Source organism: Taudactylus pleione, unplaced genomic scaffold (genome assembly GCF_031769625.1).
Source record: "Taudactylus pleione unplaced genomic scaffold, aTauple2 ptg001573l, whole genome shotgun sequence".
NCBI lineage: Eukaryota > Metazoa > Chordata > Amphibia > Anura > Myobatrachidae > Taudactylus > Taudactylus pleione.
The window spans coordinates 6,476,742-6,503,470 of record NW_028285970.1 but is presented as its reverse complement, the minus strand read 5'-3'; the positions used below and the strand labels follow the sequence as shown (position 1 = coordinate 6,503,470).

The 26,729-nt window shown below is 44.5% G+C and overlaps 1 protein-coding gene across 1 annotated transcript in view; it reads right to left on the bottom strand.

The window, feature by feature from the left end:
- The window catches only part of VPS13A (vacuolar protein sorting 13 homolog A), a 314,889-nt gene that overhangs the window by 166,218 nt on the left and 121,942 nt on the right, over window positions 1-26,729 (bottom strand). Inside the window, 7 exon segments of the mRNA XM_088464073.1 lie at window positions 2,036-2,152; window positions 4,561-4,720; window positions 7,050-7,109; window positions 7,204-7,283; window positions 7,373-7,529; window positions 9,902-10,083; window positions 21,483-21,567. Coding sequence (XP_088320199.1) covers window positions 2,036-2,152; window positions 4,561-4,720; window positions 7,050-7,109; window positions 7,204-7,283; window positions 7,373-7,529; window positions 9,902-10,083; window positions 21,483-21,567 — 841 coding nt within the window.

Here is a 26,729-nt window from a genome sequence, read left to right as displayed (position 1 = left end):
CGGAGGTCAGGGAGAAGTGGTGCAGGGGGGAGGGTTGGGTCTCTCCTAACGGTGACAGCGCAATTGTCACTGAGCCCAGCTTTTTACAACCACTGCTCCTGCTAATCAGGAGCAGTGGTTATACTTACAGGCTGCTGCGGCCGGGATGCTGGGCTGAGGGGGCGGCGAGGAACCCGGACACATGCCGATGTCAGCAGTGGCGGGTCCACAGAGGGTCCGATGACTCCATGATTGTGCCCCCTCCTCAGGGTCACCGGACACAGGCTGCAGTAGCCGTGTGGTGCCCTCCCGGCGGCTCCCACGTAGCAGGCAGACTGCCACAGCAAGCAGCCTGCCTGTCCTCAATGCTTGTTTAAATTATGGAAAGGCTGGAGACAGCCTGATGTGCGACCGGCTCTCTCGGGCACATTCTAAAAACTGGGGCTGATGGGGCATAGAGGGGGAGGAGCCAGTCACACTTCTAAATTATTTAAAGTGCCAGGCTCTACTCTACCACCGTCTATACCCCACTGTCTTGAACTCCAGTGTCCCCTAGTGGATGAAGGAGAAATAACCAAGTTGCTGAGGTGCCACGCGGACAGCCCAAGAAGAACCCACCATACGAGTGGAATGCACAGAATAGAAAACCGGCAAAAGCCGGGCACTAGCAACATGCGCCTGTTTGATGGCCAAATAGATCCGTGTGACTAACAGCTGCATAGAAGCAGGCCAAGCACTATTAGCAGCACAATAAAAGACAGACAAAGAATCTGACTTCCGCAATGCTACAACACGGGCCATCAATATCCGAAGAACCCGCACAATCCACGGAGAGGGAGAGGCTGGGAGCCATAGGACAGCGGAACCACAATGATTGGCTGATGTGGAAGGCCGAAACCACCTTAATAGTAAGACTATCTGGAACAAAGTTCCGCACGGACAACATGAAAAAAGGAAATAAGATAAGGAAACCGACAAGAGAGAAGAGAGAGAGCTCCCAACTCAGAGACCCACCTGTCCGAAGCCAAGGCCCATAGGAGGACCGTCGTCCAAGAGCGGAGTCTAAATTCCACATCCTCCAATTTTTGAAGAGAAGACTGGAGGAACAGCAGAACTGGGTTAAGGTGTAGGTGGGACAATGGAGGCTGTCCTAGGAGGACCCCCTGAATAAAAGATTGAATCTAAGGGAAAAAGACCAGGTGGCGCTGAAATATCGACAATGCCGAAACCTGAACTCTGAGAGAACTGAGGCGTAACCCAGCATCCAAACAACGTCAAGAGTGTTCTTGATAAAGGTCTATGTGACCGAAACGTTGAACAAGGATTGACACAGCTTGTCAGAGTGATTCTTCTCTTAAAGGACCTGTGAGTGCCGACATTGTACCCCCTTCTGTTGATATATATATATATATATATATATATATATAAAACCAAGGAGGAGAGGGCACTCACCATTTGCAGAAATAAGACAGCTATTTATTAATCACATACCACCAGTGTTATAGGCTAAGTCCGACATTTCGGTCCTCGAGAACACTTTATTTGATGGCTTGAGCAGTGTGTGGTATTGCATTTACCTTGACAAAGGCCCCACATGGGGACCGAAGCGTTGGACTTAGCCTATAACACTGGTGGTATGTTATTGATAAATAGCGGTCTTATTTCTGCAAATGGTGAGTGCCCTCTCCTCTTTGGATTTTTTTCTATACATATGGACCTCAAGTTATTGTGGGTCGCATTGAGGTTGCACCCCAGAAGGATGGAATTGCTGCTGTGAGTGTGGACTTTATTGCAAAACTATATATATATATATATATACATACATACATACATACATATATATATATATATATATATATACACTGTATATACGGTGTTTGTCATATATCCCATATCTGCCATTTATGAAAATAACTGTGCTCAAATAGTAAATGGTGTATTATAGATAACACTACCCTGTCCCCCAGGCCGGCAATCTGAATTCACTGACTTGAAATAAAATACTAACAAAATGACATCTTACTATAATTTAAGTACAATAAATCTGTTACTTTACCTTCAATACTGATTTCTGAAATTTGACACTTCTGTTCACGGATAAAAACTCGAAGGCAGGACAATTCTGCACATACATGAAGATTTACAACATCGTCGTGTTTTGATTTCTTCAGTGCTGGAATAATAAAAAGGAAAATATAAGGCAATATATCCTAAATGCGCAGAGTAGGCTGTTAAAAAGAAATATATACAGTATATAATCTTTAATTATTAAAATAACAATTACCGCTTCCCTATCGTACACTCCAGTTATCTATACAGATGAATTGCTCTTTTTGCATTTGTGACAATCATGTAACATATCACCCCTCTTCTGTTATTAAACAGAGGTGAAAAGTGAGAGTAATACCCCTTTCACATATAGCCTAAACTCCGGGGTATTTACCGGGGATCTAGACTATGTCTGATAGGGTCCAACCAGGGTCAGAGTCCCAAGTCCCCAACCCTGCTCTATACCAGTCGGGGACTGAGACTCAGGAAATTCATGGATATATAGACCTGTGTATTTCCCGAGTTGTCAGTCTGAAAGGGGTATTACATAGAGCACATTTTGTCTCTTTGCTTCATAGATTGAAATTTCACATTGGGAGTTAAGTAGCTCTGTAGGTACCAAATGTTTGCTTACATCAGCAGACATGCAAAGCCTCAGCATATATTAATATTATTATCCTTTATTTATATGGTGTCACCAAGTGTCCTTAGCATTGTACAAAGAAACAATTACACTCATGTGCCAGAAAAAGTGAGAGACCTGTCTAGTAACGCATAGGTCCTCCTATCAATAGTATTACAGCAGGAACACAACGGGCCATGGACTCCCCGAGCTCTCTGAAGTACTATGTAGATAGTGTACACCATGCCACCTGAATAATGGTCTTCAATTCGCTAATATATGCCGGTGCTGGAACCCTGCTATTGATGCCACGTTGAACTGCATCCCACATATGTTCTATTAGGTTCAAATCCAGCGAAGGTGGGGGCCAACGCGTGGCGCATTGTCGTGCTGAAAAAACAGCTCCCATCTGAGTAAATGCATGATATGAATGGGTGCAAATGTTCCGCAAGATTTCACAGATAACGGTCCCCATTATTATTAATGGGGACTACGAACTGACCCCTATGTACCAAACTCCATAAAGCTAAGTTTTTCGGAGTTTGGTCCCATAAGTTTACTTTACACCATCTTCAGATGGTGTAAAGCGCATTAAGCCTTGGAGGCTCTACTCACAGGAGAGCTCTTCTGATCTCTCTCCTGCAGCCTCCGTCCAGCAGCGTAAACTGACACCGTGAGCATGTGCAGTGTCAGCTTTCCCTGGAGGAGTCTTTCACAAATGTGAAAGACTCCTTCGATATGCCGGGGATATAACTTGCAATGACATCGGTTATCACTACTGCAGTCCCTGTGGGTTCAGTTTAGTAGATAATCAAAATATCTGCTGTGATACAGATTGATAATCGCGGCAGAGCCACAATTAATACACAGGCCCCTTAGTGTTGATTTTGGAGATGGAGTGACCCAGCTCCCAGGCACCTACTATCAAGCCTAGAAAGTACTTCAATACAGAAAGTACAAAATGTAGTATAAGGAGATAGACTGAACAGTAAAGTGAGACGACATCATGAATGACCAGGGCCGTAACTAGGGTGGTGTGACCAGTGCCATGGCACAGGGCACCGCAGGGCCGGGGGCACTGTTTGGGCCTGTCAATTTTCCATTTATTATCATTCTCACTTGTAGCTTCCTCTTATTTTATCTCCTGACCGCTATCTCCTCCCTGGACCTTCCCCATGAGGCCATGACCTTTTTCAGGTGCACTCTCTTATGTCCCTATTTAAAAAATGGGGGAGTCGCCAATACTCTCTTTGACACAGGGCACCAAAAAGTCTAATTATGGCTCTGTGAATGACACTATAACTGTGTAACTTAATGCACCATTGCCATGGGATGGGCAAACAGAACTTTCACATCGATGAGCACACTGGGGACATGGATAGTGCAGGGAAAGAACAAGAAGAGGAGGGCCCTGCTTATGAGAACCTGTAGATCAGTGGTTCTCAAACTCGGTCCTCAGTACCCCACACAGTCCACATTTTACAGGTCACCCAGCAGGTGCACAGGTGTATTCATTACTCACTGACACATTTTGAAAGATCCACAGGTGGAGCTAATTATTTCACTTGTGATTCTGTGAGGAGACATAGAAAACATGCATTGTTTGGGATCCTGAGGACAGAGTTTGAGAACCTGTGCTATAGATTAAGGGAATAATTTATAGACTAAGGAAATATATGATGATCTAAGAACCTCAAGGAATAATTATTTTTCTTTAGCCACACAGTGTATTGGTTTAATTTCATATTACTTTTGCTGTATTTTTCTGCTGCAATGTACTAATGTGATAAAATCCCTCTACTTAAGTGTAATACTCCTTTTTAGTACATCCTTATGCTTCATGTACATTTTCACAGTATAGCTTTATCTCCTTTTTATGGGATGAGCTTCATCAGCTAGAGACATCTTACTTATTTTCTTTCTTTGCTCCTCCTTCTTCTCTTCTTCTGCATCTTCGACAAGTGGTTCAGGTTCTTTGTTTTCAGACTGTGGCAGGAGATTAGTGAGGAAGCTCATTGAACTCAGAAGAGCTTCGGTGTGGAGATGGACATCTAGAGAGGAGAAGTTCACCTATTTGAACAGATTGCACAAAGAAAAAACAATCTGTTATTCATTTAATATTTACAGTATTTTATTTATTTACACAGAGCAACACAGAATCCCCTCTATATGGAGAGGTGAGATATGTAATCCACTCTTTTACATTCTTTAAGAACTTTATTACAGAACCAGCAGCTATTCTGGCAGTTTACTTTATTGTATACGTTATGACTTATTTAGCTGAACGTTTGCTTTTAGGATCCTGCATATTGGATGAGTAAGCAACTTAAACATACAGTAAATTGATATTCCAGATCTAGAAGGTAATGCTGCATACACACGTAAAGATTTTCTGTCCAACCATCCAACTAGTTGATTGGTTGGAATGAAAATCTGGTAACGTATGGGAGTAACTGATGATCAGCAATTTGCTCCTAAATGCCAGAAAACAGATGAAAATGGTCGTCAGACAAGTTTGTTAAATGTTTGATCTAAACAATTTGTGCAAATAACAGTTTTTGTCCATTTTCCGGCGTTTGGGAGCAAATTGCTAATTGTCATTTGCTTTCATACTGTCGAAGCTGGATTATTGGCTGAGACAAGATCAGTTTAAAATTGAATCGCAGCGAAGCCATCTTGCGACTGCCCGCTAGACTCCATTTTAGAAACAAGAATCTGCAAGACGCCATTTTGCGACCAGTGCCATTTTAAGTTACAACTCACCAGCTAAGTACAGATGGCAATGTTTTTGATAATCTACCAAGGGCAACTGGAAGAACTGCCCCTGAGAAAAAGTAAATAGAATAGACAATGCACCTGAATACTGTGAGTGTTTTACATACAAATTGGGAATCCCTGTATGGAAACAAGTATAGTTGTGGCAATTGTAATATAACCCAGGCATTGATCTACACAATTGAATTTGTCTGAATCCTAAACAGGTTTTAGTCCCACATCCAGACAGAATGGCCCCAGCTTCACAGCTGGGGGTAACACATTTGCATTACAGTTTGAAACTGTAAATAGGGAATGAGATATGTGTGTGTGTGTATGTGTGTGTGTGTGTATATATATATATATATATATATATATGTGTGTATGGAATCTCATGCATGAACACCGCACATTACGCACAGTTGAGCTGCTAACATGACGCTCAGTAGCGAATGCACAATATCCTGCATGCGAACGCTGTTTATTAGCTGCATGCGTGCACATCTGCCCCAAATTAGATAAACCTAACTAGCATCTTTTCCCATATCCCTAATACTTACATAATGCACACTTACACAAAAGGTTCCATAGCTATAAAGTAAAAGATTCAAGTTTTATTCATTTATTACAAATGCTGTGAAATAAAGACTATTTTTGTATCTAAGGTTTAATACATGATAAGTAAGCCGTGTTTGATATTATACTGATCCGCACATTATCCACAGCTTCCCGGTATCAACGGTGTGAAGATCGCATCATGCATTCTCAACTTATGGACGCAGAGACTTCAAGCAACAAAATTTATATAATATGAACAACTGTTAGGATATTGCATGTGGCGGGAAACCAGAGACCCCCAGTTGTTGGAGGCTGGATTGGGTCTATTTGAATCAGCCTGCAATCTGTAACAGATGTATCCCCCTTGGGAACCAATGGCATCAGCAACAAACTTCTGTATTGTTTTGTCTATTCCTGGGGGGTATAAAGAAGGGTGCTCCAACCCTGTGTCTTAGACGTCGTACTGAATGCTGATTGACGAGGGGTTTCTTGCTGATGCCTAACATCTGGTCCGGAAGCGCTGCGTATGTATACTGTACTTGGGTCTGTATAATTCCTTTGCGCCAAATTGTGTCTGGATCAATAGCATGTAACTGACCGTACTTTTACTTGAATAATACTTTGTGCTTTGGAACCACAGATTCCAGGTCTGAAGTCTTTATTTACTGTATGACTGCGTACGGAAATTAGCGTCATCCTTAGAAGGTATAGGCAGGATATTAGAAGGTATAGGCTGGATATTTGAAGGTATAGGAAGGAGTGTATAGAGGTTCTAAGGCAGTATCGTTAATACCTTACCAGATTTTCATTCCAACCAATCAATTAGTTGGATGGTTGGACTGAAAGTCTTTACGTGTGTACCCAACTTAACGCTTGTGAGTTGAGACAACTCCTGTACAGATACAATGAGTTAGAGGGTCTATTAGCATTGCTTTCTTTTTAACTTTACACCTATTCCATGCAATTTACAGCAAACAGGCTTATATTTGGAATCCAAATACATAATTAATAAACATATCACTGCTATCACTAACTCCTCACAAAGAAGTTAACATATAGCTAATCATTATTTAGCAGTTAAACATACCTTTATCAGTTGTTCAACATTTTTATAAGCAGTCTTGAATTCGGGCCCATTTATATCTGCCTAAATAAGCAAGAAACCAAAAGTAACCAAAATAGCACAAGATGTGATATAATACAAAATAATTGTTATCATCTTTGCCATTTTAATGTCCAACCTTTATATAGTCCATGGTTAAAAGATCATCTGTGGTATTATCCAGTGTTGTGATAAGGTGAACTGACTTCTCTTCATTGTCTTCAGAGGGAATAAAAAGTGAAAAACTTAATGTGAATTTTTTTTTTTTTAAACAAATTGTTAACATTATATAAGCAGTGAGACTTTACCTGTGTACTGTGGACATTTTAAAGAGATCTCTCTGAGATATGCATGTGCTGACATGTCAAATGTCCGTACATTAAGTTCTGTGCCCAGCCCCAAAATCTCCATCTGTAGAACAATTTTCTGAGCATCTTCAGATAGGCTACATAATTGCAGTATCACCTGTTCGTTAGAAAAGCATTGACTTTGTAATGAGTAGGAACACAAACATAATTCAAAAGATATCTATTAAAACTTAACATGCACAGCTAACTAATGTAATGTATTGTAAACAACAATAAAGTGGCATATCGGACTGTTCACTTAACTGGAAAGGTTATTATTTTCAGATGTCCTTAAATGGACAGTCAACAAATATGTATGGGAAGTCCCATCTTCCTCTGGGATCACAGTTCTTGGACAAACCAGCTAGACTATGCAGTTTATGTAATTGCAGTTTACTGCATTAAACATAGGATTAAATTGATTAAGTCTAGTCAATAAAGCAGTAAAAATTCAGCTCTATTATGAAGAGTTGAATAGTTACCATTCTAAAAATTCCCCCAAAGTTTGTTTTCATAGTTGGTTGGTGGCTATACTAGTTTTGCAGTTTCAATTATACTTTCGGGGCAACTACAATAATTTACACCAATTTTGTTAAGGCAACTAGCGGGACCTGAGACCCCCACAGACCATCACCGCAGAGAAATCCCGGTCCCTTCATGGAACTTGGCGCCGCGACTCCCGCTGCCTACTCGCATCTGCCGGCGCCTACACCGTCTACTACCTCCCACCACCACGGGGGACTGAGCTGTCGTCAAGGAATACCCCCAGGAGCTTAAGGAACTGGGAGCACAGGGGTGAGAGGCCCGGGACCAGGCAGTGGCCGCCATTTTGCCATATGCTAGCCTTCCTCACCACCATCACAGTCAGCTTCCTGCACTGGGGCAGCTTCCCTACCTGGACAAGGGCAGACCGCTCTCTTCACTTTAAGAAACACAGGCTGGAGTGGCTCTGTGGCGGGAGAGCCAGTGACAACAGACTGTCAATTTCTTCACTGGAATGCAGCAGGCTATTACACTCTACTTTTATTCTAATTGATTACAAATTTTGGTTTATTATTTTCTTATCACTTTCCACTGCAAAGCCGCAGTGAGGGCAGATGGGTTCTTGTATGGCTTATCTCCCAGTGTAACCTTCGTAGTGCACCCAACATGGCTGCTCACCTGGTACACTCGTGGTTCAGATGAAAAATAGATGGACCCGATGACCCTAGACCTAGCATTAGGATGCTGCAACCACCAATTTTGTCTAATCTCTTCTAGGCATAACCTATTCCACCCAGAGTAATCCTACGTAGGGCGCCCAAAACGGCTGCATCGTCTGGCACCTTTTGTGAGTGGAGTGGACAACCCGTGGCAGTTAGTACCCAAAATGTCTGCACCAATCCTGCAATATGCTTATCGTGCTCTCCAGATTTTGTTATTTTTAATGATTTCTATGTGGTTTTCTCGAATTCTAAATCATTTGTACAACTTCCCCTGTTTGATGTCTGTAAAGCGACTTTGAGTCCTGTGGGAGAAAAGCGCTATATAAATAAAATTATTATTATTATTTGTATTATTTGTTGAGTTATGGGAATAAGAAAAAAAAAATTATAAGCAGTTAAACTTTTTTATGGAGAATGTTAGAACCAAGTCACGCCTGGAAAAGTCTCAGGGAAAGAAATAAAGTCTGATCCGTGTGCAATGATAATTTGTTTTTTAAGATAGCAGCCGGTAATAGGTTTGTGTGTTTTTTTGTGTAATGACATGTAAAGTATTATAGGAGTTACACAGGAGTTAAACAGGAGATAAACAGTAGGATTACAGTCAGCCTGAAATCTTTACTACTGTGAAAATACTATGAAAAAACTTCACTTTGGCCCCTCTCCAATTTAAACACCTGCATTCTCCATATCCTTGACACTATTTACTAAACACACTATGGCTCCTGCACTTCATCCAGGACACTCTCCCCATCTGGATCTCCAAGACCTGGCCGTGAGTATCTGTCCACCTACCAATACCCTAACCCTAATCCCCTATCAACTTTAACCCTTAACCCTAATCCCCTACTCTAATACGCTCTCCTAACCCTAAAACCCTTACACCCAAACAACACTATCCCCCTAATAACCTTAACCACTGACCCTAACCAAGCCTCTAACCCAATCACCTAGCCCATCCCTAACCCTTATACCATAATCCCTAACGCAAATACCCAAACACTTGCCCCTAACACTAATAGTAATGCAACAACCACCCTAACCTAAATAATCTACTCCTATAGGGGCAGACTAGATGGGCCAAATGGTTATTATATGCCATCAAATTCTATGTTTCTATGTGAATATTTGATTCTCTCAAAAGCCAAGTTTATTAATGATCAGATTTTGAAGCCACTTGTCTTCGAAATACAACTCTATCATGATAAATGATGAACCTAGCTTTGCTAATATGCTGGAGAGTTCTGTCATGCAGGTGTTCTGGCTGAATGTCTAATACAGGACTTACCACCGGTACTTCAAATCTCATCTGAAATTCTGTCATATTTTTCAGAGTCTCCTGCTTCACTAATTTCTTCCTTTTCATGCTGCTAGATCTGGTCAGGGAGCCAGTGGAGACCTCGAAGAAAGGCATGTCTTCAACTGGACTGGTGGGAGCATCATAGAATTCATCACATTCAGACTCTAAATCTGAAAGACAATACAAACCACTTTCAGAAAAATTGGAATGTTCTGCTTACTTTAGATCCATTTCTATAAGTTCCATGGTGGACACTGGAAATACCGGCATATAAAATGTGATGACAGGAGCTTATACATTTTTAAACTCCTCTCTCTATATCACAGCAGTCATTTTCCAACAATGCCCAGATGAAAGAACCAGGAGTACAAAACAAGAGGGAGTGGAGAAAACAATAATCTCCAAGAAGAACAGTAACTATAAACCTAACTAGAAGAACAGCGAAAAACAAGGAACAAGAACGGAAATAAAAACAGTTGTGTTACCTCCACTGAACTCAGAGACATGGATTTAACATACAGATGGGCCCAGCTAGTTTGTTGCTCATAGCGCGCCATTCAGGCCTCCTGTGTCGCGCCATGGAAGGTTACATGATGGCTGTACAGTGGCGTACTGTGGTATTCTACAACGAAAGATAAGCCATGGCATGTAATACACTGCTTAACCTCTGGGTGGCGAGTGCTTCACTTATAAAATTTGTACTGCGGTGGGATGTTGAGAGAAATGCTTTGACTTCAGTACCTTAAAATAACTGAATTTCAGTTGCTCTGTCATTATGTAATGCCTAGTGTGCGTCTTCTGGTCAATGTAAGCTACTGTACGGCTGCTTTTATTGGGACTCGGTACAATAATATGCATCTAGGGTCACTTTTTGCTGCACAGTAATAGAGATGAGTCCACATACATCAATCCTCGTGCGCTACAAGTTGCTCCACACATAGCGCAGGAGTGCTGTGTGACTCGGTAGCGCCGAGCGTCTTTTTGTGCGTCTTTTTTTATCGTATAAAGCGTCTTATTGGCACAAGCAGCTTCTGCTGATTAAAATGATATGCAGCATGCCTATGTTCTGTGAGCGAGTGCGGGTGTATCTGCAAGCGAATCACTACATTACAGTTATACAGTCGCTGTTAGTGTAACGTAGCGTTTCGCATGCAGATACACCCGCACTGGCCCACAGAACATAGACATGCTGCATATCATTTTAATCAGCAGAAGCTGTTTGTTCTATCAATTCAATTCACTGTATGATTCAGACACATTTGAAGGTAAAAAGTCACATAAAAGACGCTCGGGCTACCGATTCATGCCATATTAGTACATGTAAACACATTCATCACGTCTCAGTGATAGCTGTGCGTGCCTGTGACCTCTGTCTGAGCCCATGAGACAAAATATATATATCTTATTTTTAAAAGTACAGGACTCACACACATACTGTACTGTGATTATTTAATACATATTACACATTCTTCTACAGCACTGATTCCATGACCAAAATGCTGTACTATAATGTACCGAATCACAGCTTCTGTCAGTCAATCATCAGGCAGTGTTACAGAAAATGCATTGGAAATCTGACGCATGCGCTGTGTAGTTTAGGAAAAGTGACACCTGGTGGACAAAAAGTTGTATTACACGATATTACTTTTTTCCAGTGCTACTCTACGTTCCGTTACGAAAAATTCTGTGTGGCGCGACTCAAGGCTACTGTGTGCCTCGAGATGCATGGCGCGCTACATGGCTGTATGGAGCAACAAACTAGCTGGGCACATCTGTAAGTATAAAAATCTTGTTTTCACTTTCATCCATGGGGAACACTCGAAAAGTTGTTTACATCCCACAGCTGTCCATAGGAGATGGTATGCTAGGTAGTCGTGCAAAGTACATAAAGGGCCTGATTCACATCCAGACGCTATTGAGCTTATTACCGCAGTTTTCCGATTATCGGAAAACAGATCTGCCAAACTGCAGCATGATTGACATGCTGCAGCGTTTGGGGAGCGGAGGAGGAGAGTGCCCCCGTTTTCCGGTAGTGCCGGGGCCAGGGTCTGCGTCAGTGGATGCAGATTCCCTTGCCTCACAAGCTGCCAGCCTGAGAAAGCTTACTCAGACTGGCAAGTGCTGGTAGAGATGGCGATCCAATGCAGTGTCTACAGACGCTGTGCTCGAATCGCCATTGTTGTCAGGTGGCGTACTCCTGCAGTATTTAAATATTTTCTGGACGGTATTGCACAGCCACTTCCTTGCGGCTGTGCAATACCATCCACATCTGAATCTGGCCCTAAGTCCTAAACTGGCATCTTTGAAAGTAAAAATAGTAAATCTGTACAATTTTGTGAATGTATGTATTGAAGGAAATGTGGCAAAAATCTTGAAAAAAGGATATTTATTTATGTGCTTACCTGTTAAATCCTTTTCTTCGATTCCATAGTGGACACAGGTTTTACGCTGGGTATAGGTTGGTAAGTTGGAGTCTGTGCACCACATAGTTAATACTTGTTCACCACAGCCCAGGCTCCCCCACCATACACCCCGCCCTCAGGCACTTCAGTTAAGTTAGCAAGCCTAAGGCAAGGAGGGAGAAGGAAGGCCAACACGCACTCAAGTCCAAACAAACAGCAGATGTGACTGAAAGCAGAGCAAAGACCAGCAAGCCAGGTGCATCAGGGTGGACCTGGTGTATCCCCTTTGGAATCGAATAAAAGGATTTAACAGATAAGCACATAAATCTCCTTTTCTTCTTCCTCCATAGGGGACACAGGCTTTACGCTGGGATGTCCCAAATCTAATCCCCTAAAGGAGGGGACGCTCCTGGGCTTTGCCAAGAACTCTTCGCCCAAAAGCCGCCTCAGTCAAGGCGAATGTGTCAAAGTAATAGAACTTCAGAAACGTATGGGCAGAGGACCACGTGGCCACCTTACACATCTGTTCCACAGAAGCACCACATTGCACTACTTAAAAGTTCCCACCGACCGGGTAGAATGAGCCGTCACCACGGACAGGGCTGGAAGATCCGCCGCAGTATAAGTGTGGCGAATAGATGAAACGGATTCATCTGGCCAGCGACTGCTTAGTAGCCGGCCAGCCCCATTTGTGAAAGTCATACAGAACAAAGAGCATCTGTCCTACGCAAGTCCTTTGCCCTGTCCACATAAATCCGGAGAGCCCGCACAACATCCAAGGAGGCCTCCTCCGAAGTAGAATCTGGAACCTGGAAAGAAGGGACCACAATCTCTTGATTGATGTGGAACCTGTAAACAATCTTAGGAAGGTAGCCCAATTGCATCCGAAGGACAGCCCTGTCCTGGTGAAAGATCAGAAATAGGGAGTGACAGGACATTGTGCTCAAGTCCGACACCCGCAGGGCAGAAGCTATGGCAAGAAGGAAGACAGTCTTCCAGGTAAGCCAACGAATGTCCACAGTGTCTAAAGGCTCAAAAGGCGAAGGCTGAAGGGCCCTAAGAACCAAGGACAAATCCCAAGAAGCCACCGGTGGTACAAAAACAGGCTGTATGTGAAGGACACCCTGTAGGAAAGTCTGAACCGCAGGAAACAGCGCAATCTGTTTCTGAAAGAGAACAGAAAGGGCTGAAATCTGCACCTTCAGTGAAGCAAGTCGGAGGCCAAAATCCAGCCCACCCTGCAAAAAAGAAAACACGAGAGAGTCGGAAAGAACTGGGGTTAAGATTCCTGGCCGAACACCAGTAAAAGTAAGTCCTCCAAACCCGATGAAAAATCCTAGCCAAAGAGGATTTACAGGCATTGAGCACAGTGTTATTGACTGACCTGGAAAATCCCTTCGCTCTCAGGACGGATGTGTCAAGATTCAGCTTAGGATCAGTCGTTACTCACTTCTGCACCGGCTTCCTCTGATTGCTCGTGCAGTTAGACGTCGGGTGACACACTGAGGATTCTTCCTTCGGTGCTAAGGGATTTCCATGTGCGGTCCTGTATCGTGGAGATTGTGGTTTCTGACGCTGTTCACCTATCAACTGCTACCTATGGGTATATATCCGGTGCCAGAACTCCAGGAAGTTGCCTGAACAACGTTTGCCATTCCTAGTGTATACTACTTTGCCCCTCGTTCCAGGCTCCCCAGAGATTACCTCCGTGTCTTCTCCAGTGCGTTTGACCATCTCAGCCGGAGTGCTACCCTGTGCTACATCCAGTGCAACAGTGTGTCATTTCCATCTCAGCCTGTGTGCCACTCGGTATTGTCATCTCTGCCAGTGAGCTAACTCTGTGCTACCTTTAGCGCAACAGTGCGTTATTACAACTCAGCCTGTGTATTACTTAGCGTCTTCCTCCACAGCTACAGTGCGGTATACCACCCCTGCCTCTGTTTTATACTAAGGAGTCCTCTTTCAGCGCAATTGTGCGTCTACACACCTCTACCAGTGGGTACGTCAAGTACCAATTCCTTGCGCAACTGTGCCTACTGGAAGGCATATTTCTCGAGCCACAGTCTGTGTGATTCTCTATTCCCATGGAGTTTGGACCCCAGATCAAAGGGCCGTGACCTGCCTGCTGGGTGCAGCTAATACCCATATCCTGATTGATATGGGTCACTGGTGAAGACCTCCCAGCAGGTTAGACTCCACACCATTCATAAGGTCTCGTCAACGTCCAAACCCTGTCGATGAGGAGATCGTACATTCAGGCTCCTCGCCTCCGATTCCTTCCCCAACCTAGGACCTCTGACTCCAATCCCTCAGTGGCAAGCGTGACAGGATGTTTCAAGAGCCACCCACTTTAAAGCAAGGCGGGCCAAATCCAGATGGAAGCACGGGCCCTGACAGAAGATCTGGCCGCAGTGGAAGATGCAGAGAAGAGTCGACGGAGAGGCCCAGAAGATCCACATACCAAGCCAATAGGGAGCCACTAGGATCACTGTGCCGCCCTCAAACTTTGGAGGGAAGATGTACAAGAGCTGGAAGGTCCACTGAACCGCCAAGTCGTCCACCAGACAGGCCTCCAGATCTCTGGTGCGTGAGCAGTACCTCGGAACCTGGGAATTGTGCCGAGATGCCATTATGTCGATGTCCAGCAGGCCCCAGTGAAGAACCTTCAGTTGAAAGACATCTGGATGTATGGCCAATTCGCCCGAATGAACGTCCTGGTGGATTAGGAAGTCTGCTTTCCAATTTTGCACTCCAGGAATATAGACTGCTGACAGGGACGGAAGGTGTCTCTCTGACCAAAGGAGAATGCGAATGACCTCCCTCATGGTGCCCCGACTGCGAGTGTCACCTTGATGGTTTATGTAGGCGACCGCCATTGCGTTGTCGGACTGTACCTGGACCTGATTACGCTGGAAGAGAGGCAGAGCTACACAGAGAGCTCTGTAAACCACTCGGAGCTCCAGAACATTGATTGGAAGCTGGCGCACTTGAGCCGCCCACTGACCCTGAAACGTCTGATGACAGGTTACCGCCCCCCCGAAGACTTGCGTCGGTGGGGAGGAGGACCCAGACCTGAATCCAGAGTCCCCTGATTAGGAGTCCAGCAAGGCCCCCAAATGCGCCATCTCTTGAGACGGATTCAGAGACGATTTCTTCCTATCCATGGGCCTGGAGAAGGTCCACCGTGACCTGAATGTGTTACCTGAGGATCTCCGGATACTGAGCCAAGAGAAGTAAGTCGTCCAAGTAAGGAAATGTTCGGATTCCCCAGCTCCGAAGATAAGCCGCCATGACTTTCGTAAAGACACAAGAAGCCATGGAAAGTCCAAATGGCAAAGTGCAAAACTTGAAATGCTCCTCCTGGACAGCAAACCCGAGGAATCGCTGGTGACTGAGACGGATGGGAACATGCAAATGGCATCCTGGATGTCTAAGAAGACCATGAAGTCCCACGGCTCCATTATGTTGAGAATCGGCCGGAAAGAACCGTTCGGCTTCCGCGTCAGGAAGAGGCTGGCGCAGAAGCCCGTGCCTCACTGAGACGAAGGAACCGGAAAAATTACTTTGGAGGGTAGAAGACAGCGAATAAACTCCCTCAAGGCTCCTGCTTTTCCTTGACCCAAAGGAAGACCTGTGGAAAAAAATGGGGATGGAGGACTATCCCGAAAACGCATATCCCTGGGAGACTACCCCTTTTACCCAGGCATCTGTCGTGGTCGCCGTCCAAATTTCGGAAAAAAGTAGAAATTGGCCTCCCATGCTGGTGTCCCCCAGGTGGAGGATCACCCCGTCAGACAGCAGGCTTGTCAGCTGGCTTAGCTGCCAGGCGCCTGGTAGACCAGGGTTGCTTACTTGGTGGCTTAGAACCTTTAGCGGAGGATCCCTGGGACCTATAGAATGACAGGCCCTTGGCGTTTCCCTGTGGACAAAAGGAAAGCAAATTAGAAGACCGTGATCTAGGGGCTGCCTTAGAAGAAAGACAGGCCGTCTTAGATGCTGTCACCATAACCACTATCTTGTCCAATTCCGGACCAAAGAGAATAACCCCCGAAAAGGTAGAGCCTCAATGGCCTTTTTAAGAGTCAGCATCAGCGTTCCAGGAACAATGCCAGAGGGCTCTCCTAGCTGACAAGGAAGACGCCGACACCTTGGAAGCTGGTATTCCCGGGTCTATAGCCATCTTCCCCAGCTATGAAGACACCTCTACAGTGTTCTCCCCAGGCTGTTTGTTGCGGGAGCAACGCCGGGCAAGAAAACAGCTACCGCCTGGCAGGTCCCCTTGCTCCCATGCCGCGACCCCTGCCCGGCACTCTCCCCCACCCCAATGCCGCATCCCCTGCCTGGCACTCTCCCCACCCCAATGCATCTTGTCTGCGGTCACCCTCAACGTGTTGCCACGGACAAGGATGCGATGCCGAGATGAGCCGACATCACGTTCTTCACACTGGAGGCTCCGTGTCCGCCAGCAACAAAGACACGATAGTGAGGGTGACGGGATGCAGTGTATTGGGGTGGGGGGAGGTGACAGGCAGGTGATGCGGCATTGGGTTGGGGGAGGTGCCGGGCAGGAGACGCGGCGATGGGGTGGGGGAGAGTGCCGGGCAGGGGATGCAGCATTGGGGCGGGAGGGAAGTTGTCCATCACAGTGCAGGGGCGGTGTCAGGCTGGAGGGCAAAGATCCCTCCCCCTGTATAGAAGCACAGGCGCACTGTTCAGACGGGAATCATCACCTGAATTGATTAAAAAGAGTAGATCTGCGTCCACTCTCTCTGTGTAGGAGCTGAAAAAAAAAATCTGTGGGGACACAGTATTTGGGAGCCTGCAAGTGGGGACAGTATTTAGGAATCTGAAAGTGGGACCAGTATCTGTGGAGCTGTATAAAAAATATATTCTGTGTAGCCAGGAAGTGGGGGATCTGAGGGCTGTATCCAAAAAAAAAAATGTTTTGGTGTCAGCATTATATGACATCAAGCTGATTCACTAGAGGGACCAGATCCTACAGACTTTGATCATGAAAAAGCTGCAGATGACTGAGCCTCTAAGAAGAAGAGGAGAATTAATATATAAATTGTTATTTCAAGTTTAAATCATTATAAGGTCAGGATTTAAAACATTTTATTATAGAGGAGGCCCACACCCGGCTACTTCTTGATGCCACCTGGCTGGTAAAAATTTCTGTGGAGAACACTGCTCTAAGATATGCTCTACGAGAGTCAAAAGCTCATTCTTGTGAGTACCGGCAAGAAACAGCTACCGCCTGGCAGTTCCCCTTGCTCCAATGCCGCGACCCCTGCCCGGCACTCTCCTCCACCCCAATGTATCTTGTCCGCGGTCAACCTCATCTTCCAGGGCTTCCGCCCAGCGATTGATGGCCTTAGCAACTCAAGCAAATGCCAGGGCCAGACAAGCTACCAAACCTGCATTATAAAAAACAGATTTGAGAAGTTTACAACTTCCAATCCATCGGATCCTTAAGGGATGCCGTATTAGGAAGAGTGGTATATTTGACCAAAAGGGCAACATGTGGCCGGCTCAGCGTCCTTGATTAGCAGCACCAATTTAACCGCTTTAATCAAAGAAACTACATCTACTTGAGGTTGAGAATCCTCCGGAATAAAAGAGGACTCAACATCAGAGGAAACCTCAGAGTCTGATTCAATATCAGACGAGGGTGAAGAGCTATCCCTTCTAGAGAACTTACGCTTAGAAGTATGGTCCCTGTACAGCATTTGTTTGAAAGATTCCGACACATGCGCTTAACTCTGTACTAACTGCATAAAGGACTGTATCCAAGGAGGCTCTATAGCAGAAGGCAGCAAAGGGGAAGGCATCACACTGGAGATATAGGAAGGGACACCAAGCGAAGGCGCGGACCAAGGGGATGTTTGCCTATCCACCACTTGCAACATTACCTAGGATAGCCAGAAAAACCCGGTTCGGTTCCTGAGTGGCAGGTAAAGCAGAAGGAGCCTCGTGCTGAGAGAAAACACAGCAGCACAAGTCCTACAATTACGCAGCTCAGAAGCACCCACCTCCCTGGGAGCTTTTCCCCTGGAAGACAGAGTACAGAATTCCAAGGAAGTCCCCACACATCAGAGCAAGGAACAGTGATGTGCCAATAAGGGGTAGACTAATGAATGTTAATGCACCACAAAAAGAAATATAAGTGGGGCTATACAGAGACCTCAGACTATACAAGGTACACAAAATAGTCACACCCAGAACATTCAATGCAATAAACAAAAGGCAATAAGTGCTCAACAAACCAGGCCCAAGAGAGGAAGAAAGAGCTGTATAGTATAACATGACCACCCAGGGCGAGGAATGCAGGGAGAACTTGCATTCTCCGGAGACAAACTGCACTAGCAGGAACTCTGAAAATGGCTGCCCAGCATCCCTGAAGGAGGGGAGAGAGGAGGAGACACCCTGGGATGGAATACCTCTTAAGGGATAGCACCCAGAGGCAGGGGAGGAGCTAATGGGCAGAGCCTACCTCCCCCTTCTGGCATGGACCCCAGGGCAAATGGACGCCTACACTGCGGCGCCACGCTGCTCAGCTGCCCTGGTGGTCTAGTGGGGATGCGGAGAGGACCTAGGTCCCCACTGTCAGCACCGCCGGTGTCTCCCTATCCAGCGGTGAAAAGCAACAAGCAAAGAGTCACTTTACCTGTCCCCTGCTGCGGCTTACGTCTCCCTCCTGAGTCTGGAGCTCCGGCCGAAGACACTGACCCTGTCGCCAGTGCTGAAGCCGCCAGGGTGATGGAGCAGCAGCTCGGGCGTCCTTAAAGTAAAAAATAAAGTAAAAAAAATGTATCTGCCTGAACAGCTTACACAGTGGACCTTATTCAGAGTCGGTCGCGAGCGCTGAGCGCTCGCAACCGACTCGATGTTGGTCCACAGGGCATGCGCACAACGGAGTCGGCTCCGTCGTGCGCATGCGCGAGCCCCCGCCAGCGATGGGTGATCCGACGTTAGTGGGCTCAAAGCAGACGGAGCGAGCTGTCGATGTTGACTTACAGCTCGCTCCGTTTGCTGGGCGGGCAGGGGGCGTGCCTGCCCGAACTGAGGCGTTCCCGCCGGAACGCTAGCCGTTTGGGGACGGCCCCACTGACATCATCAGTGATGTCAGTGGGGAGCTTCCTGCTGAAACACAGCAGGAAGCTCCCTGGGGCTTAAGGTTGACGAGACCCTACCCTAGGGTCTCGTCGTAAGCCCCGATGGTCGCGATGGTCTTGACCATCGCGGCCATCTCCCTTAGCGGTCGTTAGACTAACGACCGACAAGGAGGCGGCCGTTCAGGATGCAAGCGGCCGCCATGTTTCTGAACGACCGCTTGCATCCTACGACCGCCTCTGAAAGAGGCCCAGTGTGCTGCTACTGCTATAGGCACCAACATAAAACTGAAGTGGCTGGGGGCAGTGTATGGGGAGGGAGGAAACCTGGGTTGAGGAAATTCATGTATTAACTATGTGGTGTTCAGACTCCATCCCACCAACCTATACCCAGCGTAAAGTCTGTGTCCCCTATGGAGAAAGAAGAAATACAAGTTGCAAGAAGAAGAGCATGTTTTTAACAGTGCAAAAACTGCTTGTTACGAAAATGTCAAGTGTGTGAGTTGCTGTTTCCATGGTGTTAAACCGCTGGCAACAGTACTGCAATCGCACCTCTTATGGCCCGCTCCCAGCCCGAATTTGCAACGTCCTTTGCAACTCTTCATTTAGTAAGAACCTTTATTTAAGAATATTTTTACATGACAAGGATTTATACACTTAAACAATGCACAGAAAATTAAAATGGTCCTGCTATTCAATGTTATAGTTGCTTTAGGTTCTGCAAATATAAATATCATCCATCCTCTTTATTTTTCTTTACTGCAACAAAGTATTGTAATTAAATACAAAAACTACCCAAAAGAAAATAGCTACTTTTTCTATTAATATATTGGGGTTTATAAAAACTGGTCAACACAACACATTACATTTTCTAAACTGTACAGTAGTAGAAAAATGACAATCAAACATTTGATTGATGACAATGGGTTCCAGCACTATTTTTGCAATTACTTGTCCATCAGTTTTCAGAAATGCCACCATTATATTATTTACATTTTGCATGGCTTGTCTACAGCACATTTCGGAGGGCTTGTACAGAGAATCTTTTCACAGAGTAGGGAGATGCAAGTTAATAGTTAATAAGATGTTGAAGTTAAGCTTAGAAAAGAAAATATACTAACTAAAATTTGTATAGCAATTATTTATCAAAGCTTATTTTATGCCTGGTATTCGACAAACGGCAACAAACTAACAGCCAAGAAAAGAGAAGGTCAGAAATGTAAGAGATCCTTAATTAATTAGACATTGAAAACATGTCTCCCATTTCCAATGAGATCAAAATAAACAGGTATATGTCACATAATGGAAGGCTAAACTAAATGTGTCTGTGGGAATATATTGTACTTAAAATGGTGTTTACAATGACTGCAATTGCTAACAAAGGAAATTACCCCCATTCCAAGTACATAACATCATGGCATACTTACAGTACATGCATACAGTATACAGCTATTTCATTAAAAGAAACTATACAAATATATTGAGCTGGTCAATACAGGTTGACTCTCCCATATCCAAATACTCCGAAATACAGATTTTTTTTAGCATGATTGAGATAGTGAAACCTTTGCTTTTGATAGTTCAATGTACACAAACTTTGTTTAAAGCACAAAATTATTAAAAATATTGTATAAAATTACCTGCAGACTGTATGTATAAGGTGTATATAAAACATAAATGCATTCTGTGTTTAGATTTGGGTCCCATTCCCAAGATATTTAAATATGGTATGCAATTATTCCAAACTACAGAATATTCTGATATCCAAAATACCCCAGGTCCCACGGAATTTGCATATGGGAGACTCAACCTGTATATGGAAAGTGCTTATTCTTGTAATTACATTGAAAAAGAGATTTAGCGTAGCTCCAACTTTTATTTTAGGGGGATAAAAATAAATGCAATTTGCGTAACTAAAAGTGTATGCATATTACAGTCTATATTGAAAGAAAATGGATGGCACATATACATTGGATATAGTTTTTAGAATTATGACTGATAAGGTGAAACAACATAAGAGCCTTGCAACAGATAATAATAATAATAATACATTACCAGATTCAATGATTGACTGGAGGCTCGCTACAGCAGGATGCCTTGCAACCAGTTGTGGTGTGTTAAATGGAGGAGACTTTTGGATCTGTATAAGTAGATAAAGGTGCTAGTGTGATTAACAAAGACCATCAACTACATGTAACCTCACCTGAATTTAAACTATAGGGGCGCTAAAGTAGCGCTGCTAATTGATCACTGCGGGGCTATCCAATTAGCCCGAAGTGCCGCTCAACCTTATCATGGATATTTTTCGGGAACTGATGTGTCCTGAAAAATAATCCACGATAATTTCAATTTTTTCACCACCTAAATGGCGAAAACACATAGGTCCGTGAGCTTATCACGGATCCTATGTGTTTTCGTGAGAAATATCCTATTATTTCTTCCAAAATAATAGGATAGGGGGGAAAAAAATATACGAAAAACAGGAATAATCAGCGAAAAATACCCATTTTTCAACGATCGCGGCTAATTAGATACCCCCTAAGCATTTTTGCACACAAAAGGTTTATGCAGCATTAAAGCTCAAATTCTAAGATTACAAAATTAATGGTCTCTGGGGCCTATCAATAAAATGCTTTGCCACAATCACTACAGAAGTTTTGTTGATTGATAAAGTAAATGATATATGTCAGGATTAGTCTGAGGAAACTACTGTATGTTTTAATGACACTTTAGCAAAGAAGAAAATAATATTGTAACTGAATCATAAAGGTCTAATAAAAAAAAGAAAATATTAATCATAAGTAAAAAAAACAGGTGAATATAGGCTTAATACAGAGTCATTTATTCAGCTTAGCTTTACTTTAAAATTATGTGCTGTGTTATTTGGGGCCCATGGATTGCTTCTTCCCATTATGTTGCTGGAAGGAGTGGGATTTCAGACGCTGATGGGTTGGCACCCAGTGGGGCGGCACAATAATGTTTTGGTATTCTTAATCTTTACTTGTAATATTTCTGCTGTTTTTGATGGTTGAGAATTAATGCGCAGATATTTTAAATATGAATCAATTTCTATGGGTTTATATGATAATGGTTGAATACTACAAATGTTTTTTTTTAGGTTTACTGGGGGTGGGGGGGATTTGTTTCTTGTATTGTTTTTTTTTTTCTTGCTATGGAAAAATTAATTTTCAGAAATAAACTCAATTTAAAAATTATGTGCTGTGTATGTATTTATTTATTAACTCAAGTGACACATTGGGCAGGTGTCTCCCAATTCAGTGGTCCAATCCGGTTACTTAATCCTCTGCAGTACTAGTATATTTTGAGAGGGGAACATTACTTTTTGCTAGAAAATATATTAATTAATAGAACAGCTGATAATGGATCTATGCTAGCTTTGCGGTTTGTGCTCTATCAGGGGTATTCAATATGGGAGCGATAAGTCCGTTTTTGCGTTAATATCACACCTATGACGTCATTATCGCAGGTTTTAGTTTTACACCGTATTCAATTTCAAAGACTTTTCGCAGGTTCGAAAAGTCTTTGATAAAAAACGGGGATAACTTTTCACCAATGAATAGGTGTCGAAAAAAAGTGCAGAATTGGGGTTTAGGGGTGCAGGCTTAAAAAAAGTAGCCTGCACCCCTGGGAATGACATTTAAAAAAGAACTGTGTCAAAAAAAGGTTTAAAAAAAATAGGGACACTCCAAAAATTTAATTTAAAAATTGGGGTGGAAAAAAAAAGTGGGAAAAAATTGTTTAACAATAGGGAAATAGGTTCAGGGCTATTCTGCAAGTATGCGGCAGGTGTTTTCTAGAATAGATTTATAGCGGCAGGTGCACAATTGCAGAATTTTTAAAAACTTACTTTAGGGACATCAAAATATGCTACAGGTTGAGTCTCCCATATCCGAAATGCTCGGGACCACGAGCATTTCGGATTTTGGATTATTCCGGTTTTCAGAATACCTGGGGGGGGGGGCCCGGCAGGTGTCACGGGAGGCCCCGGCGTGTGCTGCGGGTGGGTCCGGAATGTGTTGCGGTGGCCCGGTGGGTGATACAGGTGTCCGGCGGGGGTGTAGCGCGGGTGTTGCAGTGGTCCGGCAGGTGCTACAGGGATCCGGCGGGTGTCGTGAGAGGTCCGGCGACTGAGGCGGAAGGGTCCGGCAGGTAAGGCGGAAAGGTCTGGCGGGTGCTGCGGCTGTCACGAGGGGTCCGGCGGGTGCTGCGGTTTGTCACGAGGGGTCCGCCGGCTGCCGCTGGGGGTCCGGCGGGTGATGCGGGGGGTGGCCTGGCGTGTGGACCATGCCCACGCCGCTAGTCATTGGCCGCTGATGCTAGTGACGTCATGACGTCACATATGCACCAAAATATTCCGGTTTTTGGAATATTTAGGTTTTTGGAATAACGGATATGGGAGACAACCTGTAGTACCCATTTTCATGTACCCCAAATTTGATGGGACCACTTAAAAAAAACGAAAAAAAAAAAATAACCTAAGTGCTCTTCTGCATCACTTCTTCAATGTCGGGAAAAAACACCTGCTGCGGCTATTTAAACCCCACGACTTTCATTTAAAGGCTAAAACAGGGGTACCCATAGTGATCCCCCATGTTTTTACAACTTTAGGGGGGTCCTACAATTTTTTTAAAGAAAATTTCGTAACTTTATGCAAATCCAACTTCGCAGGCTCCAGTTTTCGTTAGTTTCATATTGAATACGGGGATAAGCGGGCACGCGCCAGATACTTTAGCGCAGGTAAAAGCTCAGACATGAAACGTAAACTTCGACAGCGAAGTTTACGTTACATATTGAATACCCCTCTATATCTGTAAAGAAAACTTTTACCAGTGGCAAATAATGGGAAACACAGAAATCATAACTAAATGTTTTTCTTTGTTCTGATGATCAAATTCATAATGAAAGAAGTACAATTTCTTGTTAATCTGCAATAACCTACTCCTATAATCAATCCTCAAAAAACTTTATTTATAAGGCACCACACTTTCTGCAATGCTGGGCAGGCAAATAAAACACAAAATAAAAAGATAAAACAAACAGATATAAATGTTTAGTCGTGTGAAAACAGTTGCAAATCAATACAGGATATGTATAAATTCTCATAGCATTTGCCCATCATACAATTCAGAGCATGCGCAAGTCATACAAATAAAGTAATAGTCTTACAGTTAGCAATAGCACAAAGCAGGGATGTAAGAATGGGTAGACTATTTGGAAGGTGAGGCTGAATTGATCCAGAGGATGCTTACAGTTAAGAGTAAGGGGGTAGAGGCATTTGTGAGACAGGGGCAGATGTCATGAGTGGTGGGAGATTACCAGATGGAGGGGAAGTAGGCACTGGTGAAGAGGTGGGATTTAAGGTACTGCTTGAAAGGGTGACAGCCTGGATGGGTTTAGTAGAGAGTTCTGCTGGGAGATAGTGGTCCAATCCTGTTATTTAACCCTCAAATGAATACTGCCAGTGCACCCTCTATGCCCCAGGCAAAAAATAGGATTATTGGTCAATTTACCGTTGAATCCTTTTCTCTCTTAAGCAGGCTGGTGAACACTGGACAATGGGATTGTAGGTTGGGGCTGGAGCTGGCACTTAAATCAAACTGTAGCTTTAATCCTAAAATCCTCCCCCCTGCAATCTCACAATTCCAGTACTTCTTTAAAAGAGTCTGGAGAGGAATAGCAGGAACCCAGTGAAACTGTTTAGAACAACAAAACAAACCAATATGGAAAAAGACCTAGCACGGCTGAGCGTGAGGGAGAGATCGCAGTATTCTCCAGCCTGCTTAAGAAAAATTACTCAACAGTAAGTTGACCAAAAATCCCATTTTTTTTTGCAGCAAGGCTGGAGAACACAGGACAATGGGACGTTAAAAAGCCGCCCCCAGGATATGGAACGATCAGGCTGCCTGACCAGAGATCTGTACGCCCAAAGCGGATGCTGCCGTAGGCAAAAATAACCTGAAATGTGAAAACGAGCAAACATGCAGACAGGAGACCAGATGGCTGCACTACGGATCTGTGCTGCTAAAATCACGCTGCCCATAAGATCGCCGCCGCCAGCCGGTCTGGTGGCATTTGCCCCGCACCAGAATAGGCTTGAGTGATTACCGAGTGGATCCAACGTGCAAGGGTCTGCTAATTAGTCGGCCAACCATGTTCATGCGCGTCATAAAGAACCTGCAGAGAACAGTACAGCATCCCAAGAAGCACAACTAACGGAGCCAGATCATCCCAAATAATGGGAATTCGCCGAAGGAGAAAGAACCAGAAAGACAATATCCTGATGTAGGTACAAGGCTGAAACCAGTGTCGGCTGGAACATTAAACCTGTACGGAGCACAATCGTCATGGAAGACAAAAGGCGGCTTGCCAACCCTAAACACGGAACTATGCTGAGAGAAGGCAATAGCCCTAAGGAAGACCAGCTTCCAAGCAACTAACTGAAGATCCATTGAGCGCAACGACTCCAATGGAGCCTGGGTGAGAGCTGATAAGACTAGATTAAGATTCCATGACTCCACTTGTGGACAAAACAGTTGCTAAATACGCAGCCCATCTTGTAAAAAAAGTTTGGATCCCCAGAAGCAGAGCCAAACACCGCTGGAAAGAAAAGGACAGGGCACAAGCCTGTATCGTCACAAAATAAAGTAGTCAACCAGCCTCCAGAAGGGAGGCAAAGACACATGAGGCAAAAACTCGTAACGTTTACACCACAAGAGGTAGAGCTTCCAAACCTAGAGGTAAGCGCAAGATGGGTTTTGCAGCCTAGTACAGACCACGGGAGAAATACCTGCAGCATTATCATTCTCAGTCACAGAAGTTCTGTTGTGAAAACCAACCAAGGAAAGTACCCTAGTAGAAATGGGCCTAGTTGCAGCAGGTCTGGACAAAGTGGAAGACACCACCCCGGACCTACCGACCTTGGGAGAACGTTCACGTAACATGACTAGAGTAGCCAGCCTGGAGCCACTAGGATTACCCTCACTCGGGAAGCCTCAATGCCCCTGGAAACCTTAAGGAACAGTATGGACGGAACAAGCAAGTCAGCCACATGTGGAAGCCAGTGGATACCCGGATCACATACCAAACTGTGGAGCCTCGCAAACATGCCAAGAGGCCATGAGATCCCCACGTTGAAGGCCATGAGATCCCCATGCCCGAAATATAGGAAGACCACTGGAGGGAGAGCCAGCTGCGCGGTGGGAGAACCGTGGTTCTGCTGGGGAAATCCACTGTCCAATTCCCCCTACCAATACGACCACCTCTGAGAGAGACAAAACAATG